The sequence below is a fragment of the Pseudophryne corroboree genome, chromosome 2 (genome assembly GCF_028390025.1).
Source record: "Pseudophryne corroboree isolate aPseCor3 chromosome 2, aPseCor3.hap2, whole genome shotgun sequence".
Lineage (NCBI taxonomy): Eukaryota > Metazoa > Chordata > Amphibia > Anura > Myobatrachidae > Pseudophryne > Pseudophryne corroboree.
The window spans coordinates 1,038,074,933-1,038,098,969 of NC_086445.1; the positions used below are offsets into that span (position 1 = coordinate 1,038,074,933).

Sequence of the window (24,037 nt, forward strand, 5' to 3'; positions counted from 1 at the left end):
ACCCAGCGCCCAAATGACACTCACTGCGCGCCAATGTGCCCCCCCTTTCTTTTTTCCAACCTCTGAAGCGTTCAGCAGGGGAGAGTCCGGGGAGCCAGCGTTTCTCATGCAGCTCTGTGGAGAAAATGGCGCTGGTTAGTGCTGAGGGATCAAGCTCCGCCCCCCCAGCGGCGGGCTTCGGTCCCTCTTCAATTTTCACAAAAATGGCGGGGGATCATCTATTTGCTGCCTCCGCAGCCTAATAGCACCTTATTGCCCAAAAACGAGGTTTATTGCTGCCCAGGTTGCCCCCCCCTGCGCCCTGCACCCATCAGTGCTGTCTGTGTGTTGTGTATGGGAGCAATGGCGCGCAGCTTACCGTTGCGCGCCTTACCTCATGAAGATCTGAAGTCTTCTGCCGCCTGAGATGTCTTCTTGTTTCTCATACCCGGCTTCTATCTTCCGGCTCTGTGAGGAGGACGGCGGCGCGGCTCCGGGACGAACCCCAGGGTGAGACCTGTGTTCCGACTCCCTCTGGAGCTAATGGTGTCCAGTAGCCTAAGAAGCAGAGCCTATCAGTTAAGTAGGTCTGCTTCTCTCCCCTCAGTCCCACGATGCAGGGAGCCTGTTGCCAACAGGACTTAAAAATAAAAAACCTAACAAAATTATTTTTCCACAGAAAACTCTGGAGAGCTCTCTGCAGTGCACCCTTCTCCTCTGGGCACAGAATCAAACTGAGGTCTGGAGGAGGGGCATAGAGGGAGGGGCCAGTGCACACCCATAGGAAAAGTTCTTTTAGGTGCCCATGTCTCCTGCGGAGCCCGTTTATACCCCATGGTCCTTACGGAGTCCCCAGCATCCTCTAGGACGTAAGAGAAATTTTGTTTTGCAATCAACCCTGAATTAGGCCCCTCAGTCTGTGTGTGTGCGCGGCCACTTGTCGCCCAGTTACACCCACTCAGCTGCACCTGGCATCGCCCGCTGGCTATATCTGGCTACAGAGCACAGGATCATCTGTGTGCAGCTCTCATCCAGTCCATAATGACTATTGTCAGTGTCTGCAGCATAATAGTCTTCACTTACAGCAGACTCGGACAATCTGACACTACAAGTCCCAGCAAGCTCTTCCACCCAGTGTTACATAGAAATATCTGTAATAAATGCAGTTACACTGTAGAAGTGATCAGATGAACACAGAGAGTGCGAATCCTTCTCCTCGCTCTGAATACTGCAGGGATGGGCGTCAGGTAGTGCCAGCAGGGCATTAATAGGGAGAGCGCTGAATACTGCAGGGATGGGCATCAGGTAGTGCCAGCAGGGCATTAATAGGGAGAGCGCTGAATACTGCAGGGATGGGCATCAGGTAGTGCCAGCAGGGCATTAATAGGGAGAGCGCTGAATACTGCAGGGATGGGCATCAGGTAGTGCCAGCAGGGCATTAATAGGGAGAGCGCTGAATACTGCAGGGATGGGCATCAGGTAGTGCCAGCAGGACATTAATAGGGAGAGTGCTGAATACTGCAGGGATGGGCATCAGGTAGTGCCAGCAGGGCATTAATAGGGAGAGCGCTGAATACTGCAGGGATGGGCATCAGGTAGTGCCAGCAGGGCATTAATAGGCAGAGTGCTGAATACTGCAGGGATGAGCATCAGGTAGTGCCAGCAGGGCATTAATAGGGAGAGCGCTGAATACTGCAGGGATGGGCATCAGGTAGTGCCAGCAGGACATTAATAGAGAGAGTGCTGAATACTGCAGGGCTGGGCATCAGGTAGTGCCAGCAGGGCATTAATAGGGATAGCGCTGAATACTGCAGGGATGGGCATCAGGTAGTGCCAGCAGGGCATTAATAGGGAGAGTACTGAATACTGCAGGGATGGGCATCAGGTAGTGCCAGCAGGGCATTAATAGGGAGAGCGCTGAATACTGCAGGGATGGGCATCAGGTAGTGCCAGCAGGGCATTAATAGGGAGAGCGCTGAATACTGCAGGGATGGGCATCAGGTAGTGCCAGCAGGACATTAATAGGGAGAGCACTGAATACTGCAGGGATGGGCATCAGGTAGTGCCAGCAGGGCATTAATAGAGAGATTGCTGAATACTGCAGGGATGGGCATCAGGTAGTGCCAGCAGGGCATTAATAGGCAGAGTGCTTAATACTGCAGGGATGGGCATCAGGTAGTGCCAGCAGGGCATTAATAGGCAGAGTGCTGAATACTGCAGGGATGGGCATCAGGTAGTGCCAGCAGGGCATTAATAGGGAGAGTGCTGAATACTGCAGGGATGGGCATCAGGTAGTGCCAGCAGGGCATTAATAGGGAGAGCGCTGAATACTGCAGGGATGGGCATCAGGTAGTGCCAGCAGGGCATTAATAGGGAGAGCGCTGAATACTGCAGGGATGGGCATCAGGTAGTGCCAGCAGGGCATTAATAGGGGGAGTGCCGAATACTTCAGGGATGGGCATCAGGTAGTGCCAGCAGGGCATTAATAGGGAGAGCGCTGAATACTACAGGGATGGGCATCAGGTAGTGCCAGCAGGGCATTAATAGGGAGAGCGCTGAATACTGCAGAGATGGGCATCAGATAGTGCCAGCAGGGCATTAATAGAGAGATTGCTGAATACTGCAGGGATGGGCATCTGGTAGTGCCAGCAGGGCATTAATAGGCAGAGTGCTGAATAATGCAGGGATGGGCATCAGGTAGTGCCAGCAGGGCATTAATAGGCAGAGTGCTGAATACTGCAGGGATGGGCATCAGGTAGTGCCAGCAGGGCATTAATAGGGAGAGTGCCGAATACTGCAGGGATGGGCATCAGGTAGTACCAGCAGGGCATTAATAGGGAGAGCGCTGAATACTGCAGGGATGGGCATCAGGTAGTGCCAGCAGGGCATTAATAGGGAGAGCGCTGAATACTGCAGGGATGGGCATCAGGTAGTGCCGGCAGGGCATTAATAGAGGGAGTACTGAATACTGCAGGGATGGGCATCACGTAGTACCAGCAGGGCATTAACGGGGAGATTACTGAATACTGTGGGGATGGGCATCAGGTAGTGCCAGCAGGGCATTAATAGAGAGATTGCTGAATACTGCAGGGATGGGCATCAGGTAGTGCCAGCAGGGCATTAATAGAGAGATTGCTGAATACTGCAGGGATGGGCATCACGTAGTGCCAGCAGGGCATTAACGGGGAGAGTACTGAATACTGCAGGGATGGGCATCAGGTAGTGCCAGCAGGGCATTAATAGAGAGATTGCTGAATACTGCAGGGATGGACATCAGGTAGTGCCAGCAGGGCATTAATAGGCAGAGTGCTGAATACTGCAGGGATGGGCATCAGGTAGTGCCAGCAGGGCATTAATAGGCAGAGTGCTGAATACTGCAGGGATGGGCATCAGGTAGTGCCAGCAGGGCATTAATAGGCAGAGTGCTGAATACTGCAGGGATGGGCATCACGTAGTGCCAGCAGGGCATTAACGGGGAGAGTACTGAATAATGCAGGGATGGGCATCAGGTAGTGCCAGCAGGGCATTAATAGGGAGAGTGCCGAATACTGCAGGGATGGGCATCAGGTAGTGCCAGCAGGGCATTAATAGGGAGAGCGCTGAATACTGCAGGGATGGGCATCAGGTAGTGCCAGCAGGGCATTAATAGGGAGAGTGCCGAATACTGCAGGGATGGGTATCACGTAGTACCAGCAGGGCATTAACGGGGAGAGTACTGAATACTGTGGGGATGGGCATCAGGTAGTGCCAGCAGGGCATTAATAGAGAGATTGCTGAATACTGCAGGGATGGGCATCAGGTAGTGCCAGCAGGGCATTAATAGAGAGATTGCTGAATACTGCAGGGATGGGCATCACGTAGTGCCAGCAGGGCATTAACGGGGAGAGTACTGAATACTGCAGGGATGGGCATCAGGTAGTGCCAGCAGGGCATTAATAGAGAGATTGCTGAATACTGCAGGGATGGACATCAGGTAGTGCCAGCAGGGCATTAATAGGCAGAGTGCTGAATACTGCAGGGATGGGCATCAGGTAGTGCCAGCAGGGCATTAATAGGGAGAGCGCTGAATACTGCAGGGATGGGCATCAGGTAGTGCCAGCAGGGCATTAATAGGGAGAGTACTGAATACTGCAGGGATGGGCATCAGGTAGTGCCAGCAGGGCATTAATAGGCAGAGTGCTGAATACTGCAGGGATGGGCATCAGGTAGTGCCAGCAGGACATTAATAGGGAGATTGCTGAATACTGCAGGGATGGGCATCAGGTAGTGCCAGCAGGGCATTAATAGAGAGAGTGCTGAATACTGCAGGGCTGGGCATCAGGTAGTGCCAGCAGGGCATTAATAGGTAGAGCGCTGAATACTGCAGGGATGGGCATCAGGTAGTGCCAGCAGGGCATTAATAGGGAGAGCGCTGAATACTGCAGGGATGGGCATCAGGTAGTGCCAGCAGGACATTAATAGGGAGAGCACTGAATACTGCAGGGATGGGCATCAGGTAGTGCCAGCAGGGCATTAATAGAGAGATTGCTGAATACTGCAGGGATGGGCATCAGGTAGTGCCAGCAGGGCATTAATAGGCAGAGTGCTTAATACTGCAGGGATGGGCATCAGGTAGTGCCAGCAGGGCATTAATAGGCAGAGTGCTGAATACTGCAGGGATGGGCATCAGGTAGTGCCAGCAGGGCATTAATAGGGAGAGTGCTGAATACTGCAGGGATGGGCATCAGGTAGTGCCAGCAGGGCATTAATAGGGAGAGCGCTGAATACTGCAGGGATGGGCATCAGGTAGTGCCAGCAGGGCATTAATAGGGAGAGCGCTGAATACTGCAGGGATGGGCATCAGGTAGTGCCAGCAGGGCATTAATAGTGAGAGCGCTGAATACTGCAGGGATGGGCATCAGGTAGTGCCAGCAGGGCATTAATAGGGGGAGTGCCGAATACTTCAGGGATGGGCATCAGGTAGTGCCAGCAGGGCATTAATAGGGAGAGCGCTGAATACTACAGGGATGGGCATCAGGTAGTGCCAGCAGGGCATTAATAGGGAGAGCGCTGAATACTGCAGGGATGAGCATCAGATAGTGCCAGCAGGGCATTAATAGAGAGATTGCTGAATACTGCAGGGATGGGCATCTGGTAGTGCCAGCAGGGCATTAATAGGCAGAGTGCTGAATAATGCAGGGATGGGCATCAGGTAGTGCCAGCAGGGCATTAGTAGGCAGAGTGCTGAATACTGCAGGGATGGGCATCAGGTAGTGCCAGCAGGGCATTAATAGGGAGAGTGCCAAATACTGCAGGGATGGGCATCAGGTAGTGCCAGCAGGGCATTAATAGGGAGAGCGCTGAATACTGCAGGGATGGGCATCAGGTAGTGCCAGCAGGGCATTAATAGAGGGAGTACTGAATACTGCAGGGATGGGCATCACGTAGTACCAGCAGGGCATTAACGGGGAGAGTACTGAATACTGTGGGGATGGGCATCAGGTAGTGCCAGCAGGGCATTAATAGAGAGATTGCTGAATACTGCAGGGATGGGCATCAGGTAGTGCCAGCAGGGCATTAATAGAGAGAGTGCTGAATACTGCAGGGATGGGCATCACGTAGTGCCAGCAGGGCATTAACGGGGAGAGTACTGAATACTGCAGGGATGGGCATCAGGTAGTGCCAGCAGGGCATTAATAGGCAGAGTGCTGAATACTGCAGGGATGGGCATCAGGTAGTGCCAGCAGGGCATTAAAATGCAGAGTGCTGAATACTGCAGGGATGGGCATCAGGTAGTGCCAGCAGGGCATTAATAGGGAGAGTGCCGAATACTGCAGGGATGGGCATCAGGTAGTGCCAGCAGGGCATTAATAGGAAGAGCGCTGAATACTGCAGGGATGGGCATCAGGTAGTGCCAGCAGGGCATTAATAGGGAGAGTGCCGAATACTGCAGGGATGGGCATCATGTAGTACCAGCAGGGCATTAACGGGGAGAGTACTGAATACTGTGGGGATGGGCATCAGGTAGTGCCAGCACGGCATTAATAGAGAGATTGCTGAATACTGCAGGGATGGGCATCAGGTAGTGCCAGCAGGGCATTAATAGAGAGATTGCTGAATACTGCAGGGATGGGCATCACGTAGTGCCAGCAGGGCATTAACGGGGAGAGTACTGAATACTGCAGGGATGGGCATCAGGTAGTGCCAGCAGGGCATTAATAGAGAGATTGCTGAATACTGCAGGGATGGACATCAGGTAGTGCCAGCAGGGCATTAATAGGCAGAGTGCTGAATACTGCAGGGATGGGCATCAGGTAGTGCCAGCAGGGCATTAATAGGCAGAGTGCTGAATACTGCAGGGATGGGCATCAGGTAGTGCCAGCAGGGCATTAAAATGCAGAGTGCTGAATACTGCAGGGATGGGCATCAGGTAGTGCCAGCAGGGCATTAATAGGGAGAGTGCCGAATACTGCAGGGATGGGCATCAGGTAGTGCCAGCAGGGCATTAATAGGAAGAGCGCTGAATACTGCAGGGATGGGCATCAGGTAGTGCCAGCAGGGCATTAATAGGGAGAGTGCCGAATACTGCAGGGATGGGCATCATGTAGTACCAGCAGGGCATTAACGGGGAGAGTACTGAATACTGTGGGGATGGGCATCAGGTAGTGCCAGCACGGCATTAATAGAGAGATTGCTGAATACTGCAGGGATGGGCATCAGGTAGTGCCAGCAGGGCATTAATAGAGAGATTGCTGAATACTGCAGGGATGGGCATCACGTAGTGCCAGCAGGGCATTAACGGGGAGAGTACTGAATACTGCAGGGATGGGCATCAGGTAGTGCCAGCAGGGCATTAATAGAGAGATTGCTGAATACTGCAGGGATGGACATCAGGTAGTGCCAGCAGGGCATTAATAGGCAGAGTGCTGAATACTGCAGGGATGGGCATCAGGTAGTGCCAGCAGGGCATTAATAGGCAGAGTGCTGAATACTGCAGGGATGGGCATCAGGTAGTGCCAGCAGGGCATTAAAATGCAGAGTGCTGAATACTGCAGGGATGGGCATCAGGTAGTGCCAGCAGGGCATTAATAGGGAGAGTGCCGAATACTGCAGGGATGGGCATCAGGTAGTGCCAGCAGGGCATTAATAGGGAGAGCGCTGAATACTGCAGGGATGGGCATCAGGTAGTGCCAGCAGGGCATTAATAGGGAGAGTGCCGAATACTCATCCGGACTGTTTTCTCCATCCTCAGCGAGCGGCGTCACATTACCGCCTGGTTCTGCTGAGAGGCGGCCTGCTGGGCTGGTTACATGCAGTGAGAGAGATGGAGGCCGAGAGGAACCAGCGGGCAGAACAGCTGGCGGACACCTTACTGCTACGCAGGACTTTCCAGCAGTGGATGAAGGTGGGTTTAGTGTCACACGTACAGTGCCCCATCAGTGCCACACGGGTATCCTCCCAGGTCTCCGGCCCTAATAGGAGGTTCCAATACACTCATATCCATCCGCTGATCAGAACATAATACATATGGACTGGTTTATAAGCTATAGAGGGTAATAGTCTGAGATCACACACTGCAGATACTGATCCTCCCATACGTCCTCCTTGTGTTACAGTACAATCTGGAGGTTACAGCCGGTGTGTATGAGATATAGGGGGTAATAGTCTGAGATCACACACTGCAGATACTGATCCTCCCATACGTCCCCCTTGTGTTACAGTACAATCTGGAGATTACAGCCGGTGTGTATGAGATATAGAGGGTAATAGCCTGAGATCACACACTGCAGATACTGATCCTCCCATATGTCCCCCTTGTGTTACAGTATAATCTGGAGGTTACAGCCGGTGTGTATGAGATATAGAGGGTAATAGCCTGAGATCACACACTGCAGATACTGAGCCCCCCATACGTCCCCCTTGTGTTACAGTACAATCTGGAGGTTACAGCCGGTGTGTATGAGATATAGAGGGTAATAGTCTGATATCACACACTGCAGATACTGATCCTCCCATATGTCCCCCTTGTGTTACAGTATAATCTGGAGGTTACAGCCGGTGTGTATGAGATATAGGGGGTAATAGTCTGAGATCACACACTGCAGATACTGATCCTCCCATACGTCCTCCTTGTGTTACAGTACAATCTGGAGGTTACAGCCGGTGTGTATGAGATATAGGGGGTAATAGTCTGAGATCACACACTGCAGATACTGATCCTCCCATACGTCCCCCTTGTGTTACAGTACAATCTGGAGATTACAGCCGGTGTGTATGAGATATAGAGGGTAATAGTCTGATATCACACACTGCAGATACTGATCCTCCCATACGTCCCCCTTGTGTTACAGTACAATCTGGAGATTACAGCCGGTGTGTATGAGATATAGAGGGTAATAGTCTGAGGTCACACACTGCAGATACTGATCCTCCCATACGTCCCCCTTGTGTTACAGTACAATCTGGAGATTACAGCCGGTGTGTATGAGATATAGAGGGTAATAGTCTGAGGTCACACACTGCAGATACTGATCCTCCCATACGTCCCCCTTGTGTTACAGTACAATCTGGAGATTACAGCCGGCGTGTATGAGATATAGAGGGTAATAGTCTGAGATCACACACTGCAGATACTGATCCTCCCATACGTCCTCCTTGTGTTACAGTACAATCTGGAGGTTACAGCCGGTGTGTATGAGATATAGAGGGTAATAGTCTGATATCACACACTGCAGATACTGATCCCCCCATACGTCCCCCTTGTGTTACAGTACAATCTGGAGATTACAGCCGGTGTGTATGAGATATAGAGGGTAATAGTCTGAGATCACACACTGCAGATACTGAGCCCCCCATACGTCCCCCTTGTGTTACAGTACAATCTGGAGATTACAGCCGGTGTGTATGAGATATAGAGGGTAATAGTCCGAGGTCACACACTGCAGATACTGATCCTCCCATACGTCCTCCTTGTGTTACAGTACAATCTGGAGATTACAGCCGGTGTGTATGAGATATAGAGGGTAATAGTCTGAGATCACACACTGCAGATACTGATCCTCCCATACGTCCTCCTTGTGTTACAGTACAATCTGGAGGTTACAGCCGGTGTGTATGAGATATAGAGGGTAATAGTCTGAGATCACACACTGCAGATACTGAGCCTCCCATACGTCCCCCTTGTGTTACAGTACAATATGGAGGTTACAGCCGGTGTGTATGAGATATAGAGGGTAATAGTCTGAGATCACACACTGCAGATACTGATCCTCCCATACGTCCCCCTTGTGTTACAGTACAATCTGGAGATTACAGCCGGCGTGTATGAGATATAGAGGGTAATAGTCTGAGATCACACACTGCAGATACTGATCCTCCCATATGTCCCCCTTGTGTTACAGTACAATCTGGAGATTACAGCCGGTGTGTATGAGATATAGAGGGTAATAGTCTGAGATCACACACTGCAGATACTGAGCCTCCCATACGTCCCCCTTGTGTTACAGTACAATATGGAGGTTACAGCCGGTGTGTATGAGATATTAGAGGGTAATAGTCTGATATCACACACTGCAGATACTGAGCCTCCCATACGTCCTCCTTGTGTTACAGTACAATCTGGAGATTACAGCCGGTGTGTATGAGATATAGAGGGTAATAGTCTGAGGTCACACACTGCAGATACTGATCCTCCCATACGTCCCCCTTGTGTTACAGTACAATCTGGAGATTACAGCCGGTGTGTATGAGATATAGAGGGTAATAGTCTGAGATCACACACTGCAGATACTGAGCCCCCCATACGTCCCCCTTGTGTTACAGTACAATCTGGAGATTACAGCCGGTGTGTATGAGATATAGAGGGTAATAGTCCGAGGTCACACACTGCAGATACTGATCCTCCCATACGTCCCCCTTGTGTTACAGTACAATCTGGAGATTACAGCCTGTGTGTATGAGATATAGAGGGTAATAGTCTGAGATCACACACTGCAGATACTGATCCTCCCATACGTCCCCCTTGTGTTACAGTGCAATCTGGAGATTACAGCCGGTGTGTATGAGATATAGAGGGTAATAGTCCGAGGTCACACACTGCAGATACTGATCCTCCCATACGTCCTCCTTGTGTTACAGTACAATCTGGAGATTACAGCCGGTGTGTATGAGATATAGAGGGTAATAGTCCGAGGTCACACACTGCAGATACTGAGCCTCCCATACGTCCCTCTTGTGTTACAGTATAATCTGGAGATTACAGCCGGTGTGTATGAGATATAGAGGGTAATAGTCTGAGATCACACACTGCAGATACTGATCCTCCCATACGTCCCCCTTGTGTTACAGTACAATCTGGAGGTTACAGCCGGTGTGTGTGAGATATAGAGGGTAATAGTCTGAGATCACACACTGCAGATACTGATCCTCCCATACGTCCCCCTTGTGTTACAGTATAATCTGGGGATTACAGCCGGTGTGTATGAGATATAGAGGGTAATAGTCTGAGATCACACACTGCAGATACTGATCCCCCCCCCCCATACGTCCTCCTTGTGTTACAGTACAATCTGGAGATTACAGCCGGTGTGTATGAGATATAGAGGGTAATAGTCTGAGATCACACACTGCAGATACTGAGCCCCCCATACGTCCTTGTGTTACAGTACAATCTGGAGATTACAGCCGGTGTGTATGAGATATAGAGGGTAATAGTCTGATATCACACACTACAGATACTGAGCCCCCCATACGTCCCCCTTGTGTTACAGTATAATCTGGAGATTACAGCCGGTGTGTATGAGATATTGAGGGTAATAGTCTGAGATCACACACTGCAGATACTGATCCTCCCATACGTCCCCCTTGTGTTACAGTACAATCTGGAGATTACAGCCGGTGTGTATGAGATATAGAGGGTAATAGTCTGATATCACACACTACAGATACTGAGCCCCCCATACGTCCCCCTTGTGTTACAGTACAATCTGGAGATTACAGCCGGTGTGTATGAGATATAGAGGGTAATAGTCTGACATCACACACTGCAGATACTGATCCTCCCATACGTCCCCCTTGTGTTACAGTACAATCTGGAGATTACAGCCGGTGTGTATGAGATATAGAGGGTAATAGTCTGAGGTCACACACTGCAGATACTGAGCCCCCCATACGTGCCCCTTGTGTTACAGTACAATCTGGAGATTACAGCCGGTGTGTATGAGATATAGAGGGTAATAGTCTGATATCACACACTACAGATACTGAGCCCCCCATACGTCCCCCTTGTGTTACAGTACAATCTGGAGATTACAGCCGGTGTGTATGAGATATAGAGGGTAATAGTCTGAGGTCACACACTGCAGATACTGAGCCCCCCATACGTGCCCCTTGTGTTACAGTACAATCTGGAGATTACAGCCGGTGTGTATGAGATATAGAGGGTAATAGTCTGAGATCACACACTGCAGATACTGATCCCCCCCCCCCCCCCCCCCATACGTCCTTGTGTTACAGTACAATCTGGAGATTACAGCCGGTGTGTATGAGATATAGAGGGTAATAGTCTGAGGTCACACACTGCAGATACTGATCCTCCCATACGTCCCCCTTGTGTTACAGTATAATCTGGAGATTACAGCCGGTGTGTATGAGATATAGAGGGTAATAGTCTGAGATCACACACTGCAGATACTGATCCTCCCATACGTCCCCCTTGTGTTACAGTACAATCTGGGGATTACAGCCGGTGTGTATGAGATATAGAGGGTAATAGTCTGAGATCACACACTGCAGATACTGATCCTCCCATACGTCCCCCTTTGTTACAGTACAATCTGGAGATTACAGCCGGTGTGTATGAGATATAGAGGGTAATAGTCTGAGATCACACACTGCAGATACTGATCCTCCCATACGTCCCCCTTGTGTTACAGTATAATCTGGAGATTACAGCCGGTGTGTATGAGATATAGAGGGTAATAGTCTGATATCACACACTGCAGATACTGATCCTCCCATACGTCCCCCTTGTGTTACAGTACAATCTGGAGATTACAGCCGGTGTATGAGATATAGAGGGTAATAGTCTGAGATCACACACTGCAGATACTGATCCTCCCATACGTCCCCCTTGTGTTACAGTACAATCTGGAGATTACAGCCGGTGTATGAGATATAGAGGGTAATAGTCTGAGGTCACACACTGCAGATACTGATCCTCCCATACGTCCCCCTTGTGTTACAGTACAATCTGGAGGTTACAGCCGGTGTGTATGAGATATAGAGGGTAATAGTCTGATATCACACACTGCAGATACTGATCCTCCCATACGTCCCCCTTGTGTTACAGTACAATCTTGAGGTTACAGCCGGCGTGTATGAGATATAGAGGGTAATAGTCTGAGGTCACACACTGCAGATACTGATCCTCCCATACGTACCCCTAGTGTAACAGTACAATCTGGAGATTACAGCCGGTGTGTATGAGATATAGAGGGTAATAGTCTGAGGTCACACACTGCAGATACTGAGCCTCCCATACGTCCCCCTTGTGTTACAGTACAATCTGGAGATTACAGCCGGTGTGTATGAGATATAGGGGGTAATAGTCTGATATCACACACTGCAGATACTGATCCTCCCATACGTCCCCCTTGTGTTACAGTACAATCTGGAGATTACAGCCGGTGTGTATGAGATATAGGGGGTAATAGTCTGATATCACACACTGCAGATACTGAGCCCCCCATACGTCCCCCTTGTGTTACAGTACAATCTGGAGATTACAGCCGGTGTGTATGAGATATAGGGGGTAACAGTCTGATATCACACACTGCAGATACTGAGCCCCCCATACGTCCCCCTTGTGTTACAGTACAATCTGGAGATTACAGCCGGTGTGTATGAGATATAGAGGGTAATAGTCTGAGATCACACACTGCAGATACTGAGCCCCCCATACGTCCCCCTTGTGTTACAGTACAATCTGGAGATTACAGCCGGTGTGTATGAGATATAGAGGGTAATAGTCTGAGGTCACACACTGCAGATACTGATCCTCTCGTACGTCCCCCTTGTGTTACAGTACAATCTGGATATACAGCCGGTGTGTATGAGATAAAGAGGGTAATAGACTGAGGTCACACACTGCAGATACTGATCCCCCCATACGTCCCCCTTGTGTTACACTACAATCTGGAGATTACAGCCGGCGTGTATGAGATATAGAGGGTAATAGTCTGAGATCACACACTGCAGATACTGATCCTCCCATACGTCCCCCTTGTGTTACAGTACAATCTGGAGATTACAGCCGGCGTGTATGAGATATAGAGGGTAATAGTCTGAGATCACACACTGCAGATACTGATCCTCCCATACGTCCCCCTTGTGTTACAGTATAATCTGGAGGTTACAGCCGGTGTGTATGAGATATAGAGGGTAATAGTCTGAGATCACACACTGCAGATACTGATCCTCCCATACGTCCCCCTTGTGTTACAGTACAATCTGGAGATTACAGCCGGCGTGTATGAGATATAGAGGGTAATAGTCTGAGATCACACACTGCAGATACTGAGCCCCCCATACGTCCTCCTTGTGTTACAGTATAATCTGGAGATTACAGCCGGTGTGTATGAGATATAGAGGGTAATAGTCTGAGATCACACACTACAGATACTGATCCTCCCATACGTCCCCCTTGTGTTACAGTACAATCTGGAGATTACAGCCGGTGTGTATGAGATATAGAGGGTAATGGTCTGATATCACACACTACCGATACTGAGCCCCCCATACGTCCCCCTTGTGTTACAGTACAATCTGGAGATTACAGCCGGTGTGTATGAGATATAGAGGGTAATAGTCTGACATCACACACTGCAGATACTGATCCTCCCATACGTCCCCCTTGTGTTACAGTACAATCTGGAGATTACAGCCGGTGTGTATGAGATATAGAGGGTAATAGTCTGATATCACACACTACAGATACTGAGCCCCCCCATACGTCCCCCTTGTGTTACAGTACAATCTGGAGATTACAGCCGGTGTGTATGAGATATAGAGGGTAATAGTCTGAGGTCACACACTGCAGATACTGAGCCCCCCCATACGTGCCCCTTGTGTTACAGTACAATCTGGAGATTACAGCCGGTGTGTATGAGATATAGAGGGTAATAGTCTGATATCACACACTACAGATACTGAGCCCCCCATACGTCCCCCTTGTGTTACAGTACAATCTGGAGATTACAGCCGGTGTGTATGAGATATAGAGGGTAATAGTCTGAGGTCACACACTGCAGATACTGAGCCCCCCATACGTGCCCCTTGTGTTACAGTACAATCTGGAGATTACAGCCGGTGTGTATGAGATATAGAGGGTAATAGTCTGAGATCACACACTGCAGATACTGATCCCCCCCCCCCCCCCCATACGTCCTTGTGTTACAGTACAATCTGGAGATTACAGCCGGTGTGTATGAGATATAGAGGGTAATAGTCTGAGGTCACACACTGCAGATACTGATCCTCCCATACGTCCCCCTTGTGTTACAGTATAATCTGGAGATTACAGCCGGTGTGTATGAGATATAGAGGGTAATAGTCTGAGATCACACACTGCAGATACTGATCCTCCCATACGTCCCCCTTGTGTTACAGTACAATCTGGGGATTACAGCCGGTGTGTATGAGATATAGAGGGTAATAGTCTGAGATCACACACTGCAGATACTGATCCTCCCATACGTCCCCCTTTGTTACAGTACAATCTGGAGATTACAGCCGGTGTGTATGAGATATAGAGGGTAATAGTCTGAGATCACACACTGCAGATACTGATCCTCCCATACGTCCCCCTTGTGTTACAGTATAATCTGGAGATTACAGCCGGTGTGTATGAGATATAGAGGGTAATAGTCTGATATCACACACTGCAGATACTGATCCTCCCATACGTCCCCCTTGTGTTACAGTACAATCTGGAGATTACAGCCGGTGTATGAGATATAGAGGGTAATAGTCTGAGATCACACACTGCAGATACTGATCCTCCCATACGTCCCCCTTGTGTTACAGTACAATCTGGAGATTACAGCCGGTGTATGAGATATAGAGGGTAATAGTCTGAGGTCACACACTGCAGATACTGATCCTCCCATACGTCCCCCTTGTGTTACAGTACAATCTGGAGGTTACAGCCGGTGTGTATGAGATATAGAGGGTAATAGTCTGATATCACACACTGCAGATACTGATCCTCCCATACGTCCCCCTTGTGTTACAGTACAATCTTGAGGTTACAGCCGGCGTGTATGAGATATAGAGGGTAATAGTCTGAGGTCACACACTGCAGATACTGATCCTCCCATACGTACCCCTAGTGTAACAGTACAATCTGGAGATTACAGCCGGTGTGTATGAGATATAGAGGGTAATAGTCTGAGGTCACACACTGCAGATACTGAGCCTCCCATACGTCCCCCTTGTGTTACAGTACAATCTGGAGATTACAGCCGGTGTGTATGAGATATAGGGGGTAATAGTCTGATATCACACACTGCAGATACTGATCCTCCCATACGTCCCCCTTGTGTTACAGTACAATCTGGAGATTACAGCCGGTGTGTATGAGATATAGGGGGTAATAGTCTGATATCACACACTGCAGATACTGAGCCCCCCATACGTCCCCCTTGTGTTACAGTACAATCTGGAGATTACAGCCGGTGTGTATGAGATATAGGGGGTAACAGTCTGATATCACACACTGCAGATACTGAGCCCCCCATACGTCCCCCTTGTGTTACAGTACAATCTGGAGATTACAGCCGGTGTGTATGAGATATAGAGGGTAATAGTCTGAGATCACACACTGCAGATACTGAGCCCCCCATACGTCCCCCTTGTGTTACAGTACAATCTGGAGATTACAGCCGGTGTGTATGAGATATAGAGGGTAATAGTCTGAGGTCACACACTGCAGATACTGATCCTCTCGTACGTCCCCCTTGTGTTACAGTACAATCTGGATATACAGCCGGTGTGTATGAGATAAAGAGGGTAATAGACTGAGGTCACACACTGCAGATACTGATCCCCCCATACGTCCCCCTTGTGTTACACTACAATCTGGAGATTACAGCCGGCGTGTATGAGATATAGAGGGTAATAGTCTGAGATCACACACTGCAGATACTGATCCTCCCATACGTCCCCCTTGTGTTACAGTACAATCTGGAGATTACAGCCGGCGTGTATGAGATATAGAGGGTAATAGTCTGAGATCACACACTGCAGATACTGATCCTCCCATACGTCCCCCTTGTGTTACAGTATAATCTGGAGGTTACAGCCGGTGTGTATGAGATATAGAGGGTAATAGTCTGAGATCACACACTGCAGATACTGATCCTCCCATACGTCCCCCTTGTGTTACAGTACAATCTGGAGATTACAGCCGGCGTGTATGAGATATAGAGGGTAATAGTCTGAGATCACACACTGCAGATACTGAGCCCCCCATACGTCCTCCTTGTGTTACAGTATAATCTGGAGATTACAGCCGGTGTGTATGAGATATAGAGGGTAATAGTCTGAGATCACACACTGCAGATACTGATCCTCCCATACGTCCCCCTTGTGTTACACTACAATCTGGAGATTACAGCCGGCGTGTATGAGATATAGAGGGTAATAGTCTGAGATCACACACTGCAGATACTGATCCTCCCATACGTCCCCCTTGTGTTACAGTACAATCTGGAGATTACAGCCGGTGTGTATGAGAGATAGAGGGTAATAGTCTGAGATCACACACTGCAGATACTGATCCTCCCATACGTCCCCCTTGTGTTACAGTACAATCTGGAGATTACAGCCGGCGTGTATGAGATATAGAGGGTAATAGTCTGAAATCACACACTGCAGATACTGAGCCTCCCATACGTCCCCCTTGTGTTACAGTACAATATGGAGATTACAGCCGGTGTGTATGAGATATAGAGGGTAATAGTCTGAGATCACACACTGCAGATACTGAGCCTCCCATACGTCCCCCTTGTGTTACAGTACAATATGGAGATTACAGCTGGTGTGTATGAGATATAGAGGGTAATAGTCTGATATCACACACTACAGATACTGAGCCCCCCATACGTCCCCCTTGTGTTACAGTATAATCTGGAGATTACAGCCGGTGTGTATGAGATATTGAGGGTAATAGTCTGAGATCACACACTACAGATACTGATCCTCCCATACGTCCCCCTTGTGTTACAGTACAATCTGGAGATTACAGCCGGTGTGTATGAGATATAGAGGGTAATGGTCTGATATCACACACTACAGATACTGAGCCCCCCATACGTCCCCCTTGTGTTACAGTACAATCTGGAGATTACAGCCGGTGTGTATGAGATATAGAGGGTAATAGTCTGACATCACACACTGCAGATACTGATCCTCCCATACGTCCCCCTTGTGTTACAGTACAATCTGGAGATTACAGCCGGTGTGTATGAGATATAGGGGGTAATAGTCTGAGATCACACACTACAGATACTGATCCTCCCATACGTCCCCCTTGTGTTACAGTACAATCTGGAGATTACAGCCGGTGTGTATGAGATATAGAGGGTAATAGTCTGATATCACACACTACAGATACTGAGCCCCCCATACGTCCCCCTTGTGTTACAGTACAATCTGGAGATTACAGCCGGTGTGTATGAGATATAGAGGGTAATAGTCTGAGGTCACACACTGCAGATACTGATCCTCCCATACGTCCCCCTTGTGTTACAGTACAATCTGGAGATTACAGCCGGTGTGTATGAGATATAGAGGGTAATAGTCTGAGGTCACACACTGCAGATACTGATCCTCCCATACGTCCCCCTTGTGTTACAGTACAATCTGGAGATTACAGCCGGCGTGTATGAGATATAGAGGGTAATAGTCTGAGATCACACACTGCAGATACTGATCCTCCCATACGTCCTCCTTGTGTTACAGTACAATCTGGAGGTTACAGCCGGTGTGTATGAGATATAGAGGGTAATAGTCTGATATCACACACTGCAGATACTGATCCCCCCATACGTCCCCCTTGTGTTACAGTACAATCTGGAGATTACAGCCGGTGTGTATGAGATATAGAGGGTAATAGTCTGAGATCACACACTGCAGATACTGAGCCCCCCATACGTCCCCCTTGTGTTACAGTACAATCTGGAGATTACAGCCGGTGTGTATGAGATATAGAGGGTAATAGTCCGAGGTCACACACTGCAGATACTGATCCTCCCATACGTCCTCCTTGTGTTACAGTACAATCTGGAGATTACAGCCGGTGTGTATGAGATATAGAGGGTAATAGTCTGAGATCACACACTGCAGATACTGATCCTCCCATACGTCCTCCTTGTGTTACAGTACAATCTGGAGGTTACAGCCGGTGTGTATGAGATATAGAGGGTAATAGTCTGAGATCACACACTGCAGATACTGAGCCTCCCATACGTCCCCCTTGTGTTACAGTACAATATGGAGGTTACAGCCGGTGTGTATGAGATATAGAGGGTAATAGTCTGAGATCACACACTGCAGATACTGATCCTCCCATACGTCCCCCTTGTGTTACAGTACAATCTGGAGATTACAGCCGGCGTGTATGAGATATAGAGGGTAATAGTCTGAGATCACACACTGCAGATACTGATCCTCCCATATGTCCCCCTTGTGTTACAGTACAATCTGGAGATTACAGCCGGTGTGTATGAGATATAGAGGGTAATAGTCTGAGATCACACACTGCAGATACTGAGCCTCCCATACGTCCCCCTTGTGTTACAGTACAATATGGAGGTTACAGCCGGTGTGTATGAGATATTAGAGGGTAATAGTCTGATATCACACACTGCAGATACTGAGCCTCCCATACGTCCTCCTTGTGTTACAGTACAATCTGGAGATTACAGCCGGTGTGTATGAGATATAGAGGGTAATAGTCTGAGGTCACACACTGCAGATACTGATCCTCCCATACGTCCCCCTTGTGTTACAGTACAATCTGGAGATTACAGCCGGTGTGTATGAGATATAGAGGGTAATAGTCTGAGATCACACACTGCAGATACTGAGCCCCCCATACGTCCCCCTTGTGTTACAGTACAATCTGGAGATTACAGCCGGTGTGTATGAGATATAGAGGGTAATAGTCCGAGGTCACACACTGCAGATACTGATCCTCCCATACGTCCCCCTTGTGTTACAGTACAATCTGGAGATTACAGCCTGTGTGTATGAGATATAGAGGGTAATAGTCTGAGATCACACACTGCAGATACTGATCCTCCCATACGTCCCCCTTGTGTTACAGTGCAATCTGGAGATTACAGCCGGTGTGTATGAGATATAGAGGGTAATAGTCCGAGGTCACACACTGCAGATACTGATCCTCCCATACGTCCTCCTTGTGTTACAGTACAATCTGGAGATTACAGCCGGTGTGTATGAGATATAGAGGGTAATAGTCCGAGGTCACACACTGCAGATACTGAGCCTCCCATACGTCCCTCTTGTGTTACAGTATAATCTGGAGATTACAGCCGGTGTGTATGAGATATAGAGGGTAATAGTCTGAGATCACACACTGCAGATACTGATCCTCCCATACGTCCCCCTTGTGTTACAGTACAATCTGGAGGTTACAGCCGGTGTGTGTGAGATATAGAGGGTAATAGTCTGAGATCACACACTGCAGATACTGATCCTCCCATACGTCCCCCTTGTGTTACAGTATAATCTGGGGATTACAGCCGGTGTGTATGAGATATAGAGGGTAATAGTCTGAGATCACACACTGCAGATACTGATCCCCCCCCCCCATACGTCCTCCTTGTGTTACAGTACAATCTGGAGATTACAGCCGGTGTGTATGAGATATAGAGGGTAATAGTCTGAGATCACACACTGCAGATACTGAGCCCCCCATACGTCCTTGTGTTACAGTACAATCTGGAGATTACAGCCGGTGTGTATGAGATATAGAGGGTAATAGTCTGATATCACACACTACAGATACTGAGCCCCCCATACGTCCCCCTTGTGTTACAGTATAATCTGGAGATTACAGCCGGTGTGTATGAGATATTGAGGGTAATAGTCTGAGATCACACACTGCAGATACTGATCCTCCCATACGTCCCCCTTGTGTTACAGTACAATCTGGAGATTACAGCCGGTGTGTATGAGATATAGAGGGTAATAGTCTGATATCACACACTACAGATACTGAGCCCCCCATACGTCCCCCTTGTGTTACAGTACAATCTGGAGATTACAGCCGGTGTGTATGAGATATAGAGGGTAATAGTCTGACATCACACACTGCAGATACTGATCCTCCCATACGTCCCCCTTGTGTTACAGTACAATCTGGAGATTACAGCCGGTGTGTATGAGATATAGAGGGTAATAGTCTGAGGTCACACACTGCAGATACTGAGCCCCCCATACGTGCCCCTTGTGTTACAGTACAATCTGGAGATTACAGCCGGTGTGTATGAGATATAGAGGGTAATAGTCTGATATCACACACTACAGATACTGAGCCCCCCATACGTCCCCCTTGTGTTACAGTACAATCTGGAGATTACAGCCGGTGTGTATGAGATATAGAGGGTAATAGTCTGAGGTCACACACTGCAGATACTGAGCCCCCCATACGTGCCCCTTGTGTTACAGTACAATCTGGAGATTACAGCCGGTGTGTATGAGATATAGAGGGTAATAGTCTGAGATCACACACTGCAGATACTGATCCCCCCCCCCCCCCCCCCCCCATACGTCCTTGTGTTACAGTACAATCTGGAGATTACAGCCGGTGTGTATGAGATATAGAGGGTAATAGTCTGAGGTCACACACTGCAGATACTGATCCTCCCATACGTCCCCCTTGTGTTACAGTATAATCTGGAGATTACAGCCGGTGTGTATGAGATATAGAGGGTAATAGTCTGAGATCACACACTGCAGATACTGATCCTCCCATACGTCCCCCTTGTGTTACAGTACAATCTGGGGATTACAGCCGGTGTGTATGAGATATAGAGGGTAATAGTCTGAGATCACACACTGCAGATACTGATCCTCCCATACGTCCCCCTTTGTTACAGTACAATCTGGAGATTACAGCCGGTGTGTATGAGATATAGAGGGTAATAGTCTGAGATCACACACTGCAGATACTGATCCTCCCATACGTCCCCCTTGTGTTACAGTATAATCTGGAGATTACAGCCGGTGTGTATGAGATATAGAGGGTAATAGTCTGATATCACACACTGCAGATACTGATCCTCCCATACGTCCCCCTTGTGTTACAGTACAATCTGGAGATTACAGCCGGTGTATGAGATATAGAGGGTAATAGTCTGAGATCACACACTGCAGATACTGATCCTCCCATACGTCCCCCTTGTGTTACAGTACAATCTGGAGATTACAGCCGGTGTATGAGATATAGAGGGTAATAGTCTGAGGTCACACACTGCAGATACTGATCCTCCCATACGTCCCCCTTGTGTTACAGTACAATCTGGAGGTTACAGCCGGTGTGTATGAGATATAGAGGGTAATAGTCTGATATCACACACTGCAGATACTGATCCTCCCATACGTCCCCCTTGTGTTACAGTACAATCTTGAGGTTACAGCCGGCGTGTATGAGATATAGAGGGTAATAGTCTGAGGTCACACACTGCAGATACTGATCCTCCCATACGTACCCCTAGTGTAACAGTACAATCTGGAGATTACAGCCGGTGTGTATGAGATATAGAGGGTAATAGTCTGAGGTCACACACTGCAGATACTGAGCCTCCCATACGTCCCCCTTGTGTTACAGTACAATCTGGAGATTACAGCCGGTGTGTATGAGATATAGGGGGTAATAGTCTGATATCACACACTGCAGATACTGATCCTCCCATACGTCCCCCTTGTGTTACAGTACAATCTGGAGATTACAGCCGGTGTGTATGAGATATAGGGGGTAATAGTCTGATATCACACACTGCAGATACTGAGCCCCCCATACGTCCCCCTTGTGTTACAGTACAATCTGGAGATTACAGCCGGTGTGTATGAGATATAGGGGGTAACAGTCTGATATCACACACTGCAGATACTGAGCCCCCCATACGTCCCCCTTGTGTTACAGTACAATCTGGAGATTACAGCCGGTGTGTATGAGATATAGAGGGTAATAGTCTGAGATCACACACTGCAGATACTGAGCCCCCCATACGTCCCCCTTGTGTTACAGTACAATCTGGAGATTACAGCCGGTGTGTATGAGATATAGAGGGTAATAGTCTGAGGTCACACACTGCAGATACTGATCCTCTCGTACGTCCCCCTTGTGTTACAGTACAATCTGGATATACAGCCGGTGTGTATGAGATAAAGAGGGTAATAGACTGAGGTCACACACTGCAGATACTGATCCCCCCATACGTCCCCCTTGTGTTACACTACAATCTGGAGATTACAGCCGGCGTGTATGAGATATAGAGGGTAATAGTCTGAGATCACACACTGCAGATACTGATCCTCCCATACGTCCCCCTTGTGTTACAGTACAATCTGGAGATTACAGCCGGCGTGTATGAGATATAGAGGGTAATAGTCTGAGATCACACACTGCAGATACTGATCCTCCCATACGTCCCCCTTGTGTTACAGTATAATCTGGAGGTTACAGCCGGTGTGTATGAGATATAGAGGGTAATAGTCTGAGATCACACACTGCAGATACTGATCCTCCCATACGTCCCCCTTGTGTTACAGTACAATCTGGAGATTACAGCCGGCGTGTATGAGATATAGAGGGTAATAGTCTGAGATCACACACTGCAGATACTGAGCCCCCCATACGTCCTCCTTGTGTTACAGTATAATCTGGAGATTACAGCCGGTGTGTATGAGATATAGAGGGTAATAGTCTGAGATCACACACTGCAGATACTGATCCTCCCATACGTCCCCCTTGTGTTACACTACAATCTGGAGATTACAGCCGGCGTGTATGAGATATAGAGGGTAATAGTCTGAGATCACACACTGCAGATACTGATCCTCCCATACGTCCCCCTTGTGTTACAGTACAATCTGGAGATTACAGCCGGTGTGTATGAGAGATAGAGGGTAATAGTCTGAGATCACACACTGCAGATACTGATCCTCCCATACGTCCCCCTTGTGTTACAGTACAATCTGGAGATTACAGCCGGCGTGTATGAGATATAGAGGGTAATAGTCTGAGATCACACACTGCAGATACTGAGCCTCCCATACGTCCCCCTTGTGTTACAGTACAATATGGAGATTACAGCCGGTGTGTATGAGATATAGAGGGTAATAGTCTGAGATCACACACTGCAGATACTGAGCCTCCCATACGTCCCCCTTGTGTTACAGTACAATATGGAGATTACAGCTGGTGTGTATGAGATATAGAGGGTAATAGTCTGATATCACACACTACAGATACTGAGCCCCCCATACGTCCCCCTTGTGTTACAGTATAATCTGGAGATTACAGCCGGTGTGTATGAGATATTGAGGGTAATAGTCTGAGATCACACACTACAGATACTGATCCTCCCATACGTCCCCCTTGTGTTACAGTACAATCTGGAGATTACAGCCGGTGTGTATGAGATATAGAGGGTAATGGTCTGATATCACACACTACCGATACTGAGCCCCCCATACGTCCCCCTTGTGTTACAGTACAATCTGGAGATTACAGCCGGTGTGTATGAGATATAGAGGGTAATAGTCTGACATCACACACTGCAGATACTGATCCTCCCATACGTCCCCCTTGTGTTACAGTACAATCTGGAGATTACAGCCGGTGTGTATGAGATATAGAGGGTAATAGTCTGATATCACACACTACAGATACTGAGCCCCCCCATACGTCCCCCTTGTGTTACAGTACAATCTGGAGATTACAGCCGGTGTGTATGAGATATAGAGGGTAATAGTCTGAGGTCACACA

The 24,037-nt window shown here is 48.5% G+C and overlaps 1 protein-coding gene across 1 annotated transcript in view; it reads left to right on the forward strand.

The window, feature by feature from the left end:
* The window catches only part of CCDC191 (coiled-coil domain containing 191), a 177,775-nt gene that overhangs the window by 57,015 nt on the left and 96,723 nt on the right, over window positions 1-24,037 (forward strand). Inside the window, exon 15 of the mRNA XM_063956784.1 lies at window positions 7,211-7,363. Coding sequence (XP_063812854.1) covers window positions 7,211-7,363 — 153 coding nt within the window. The remainder of the gene's footprint in view (window positions 1-7,210; window positions 7,364-24,037) is intronic.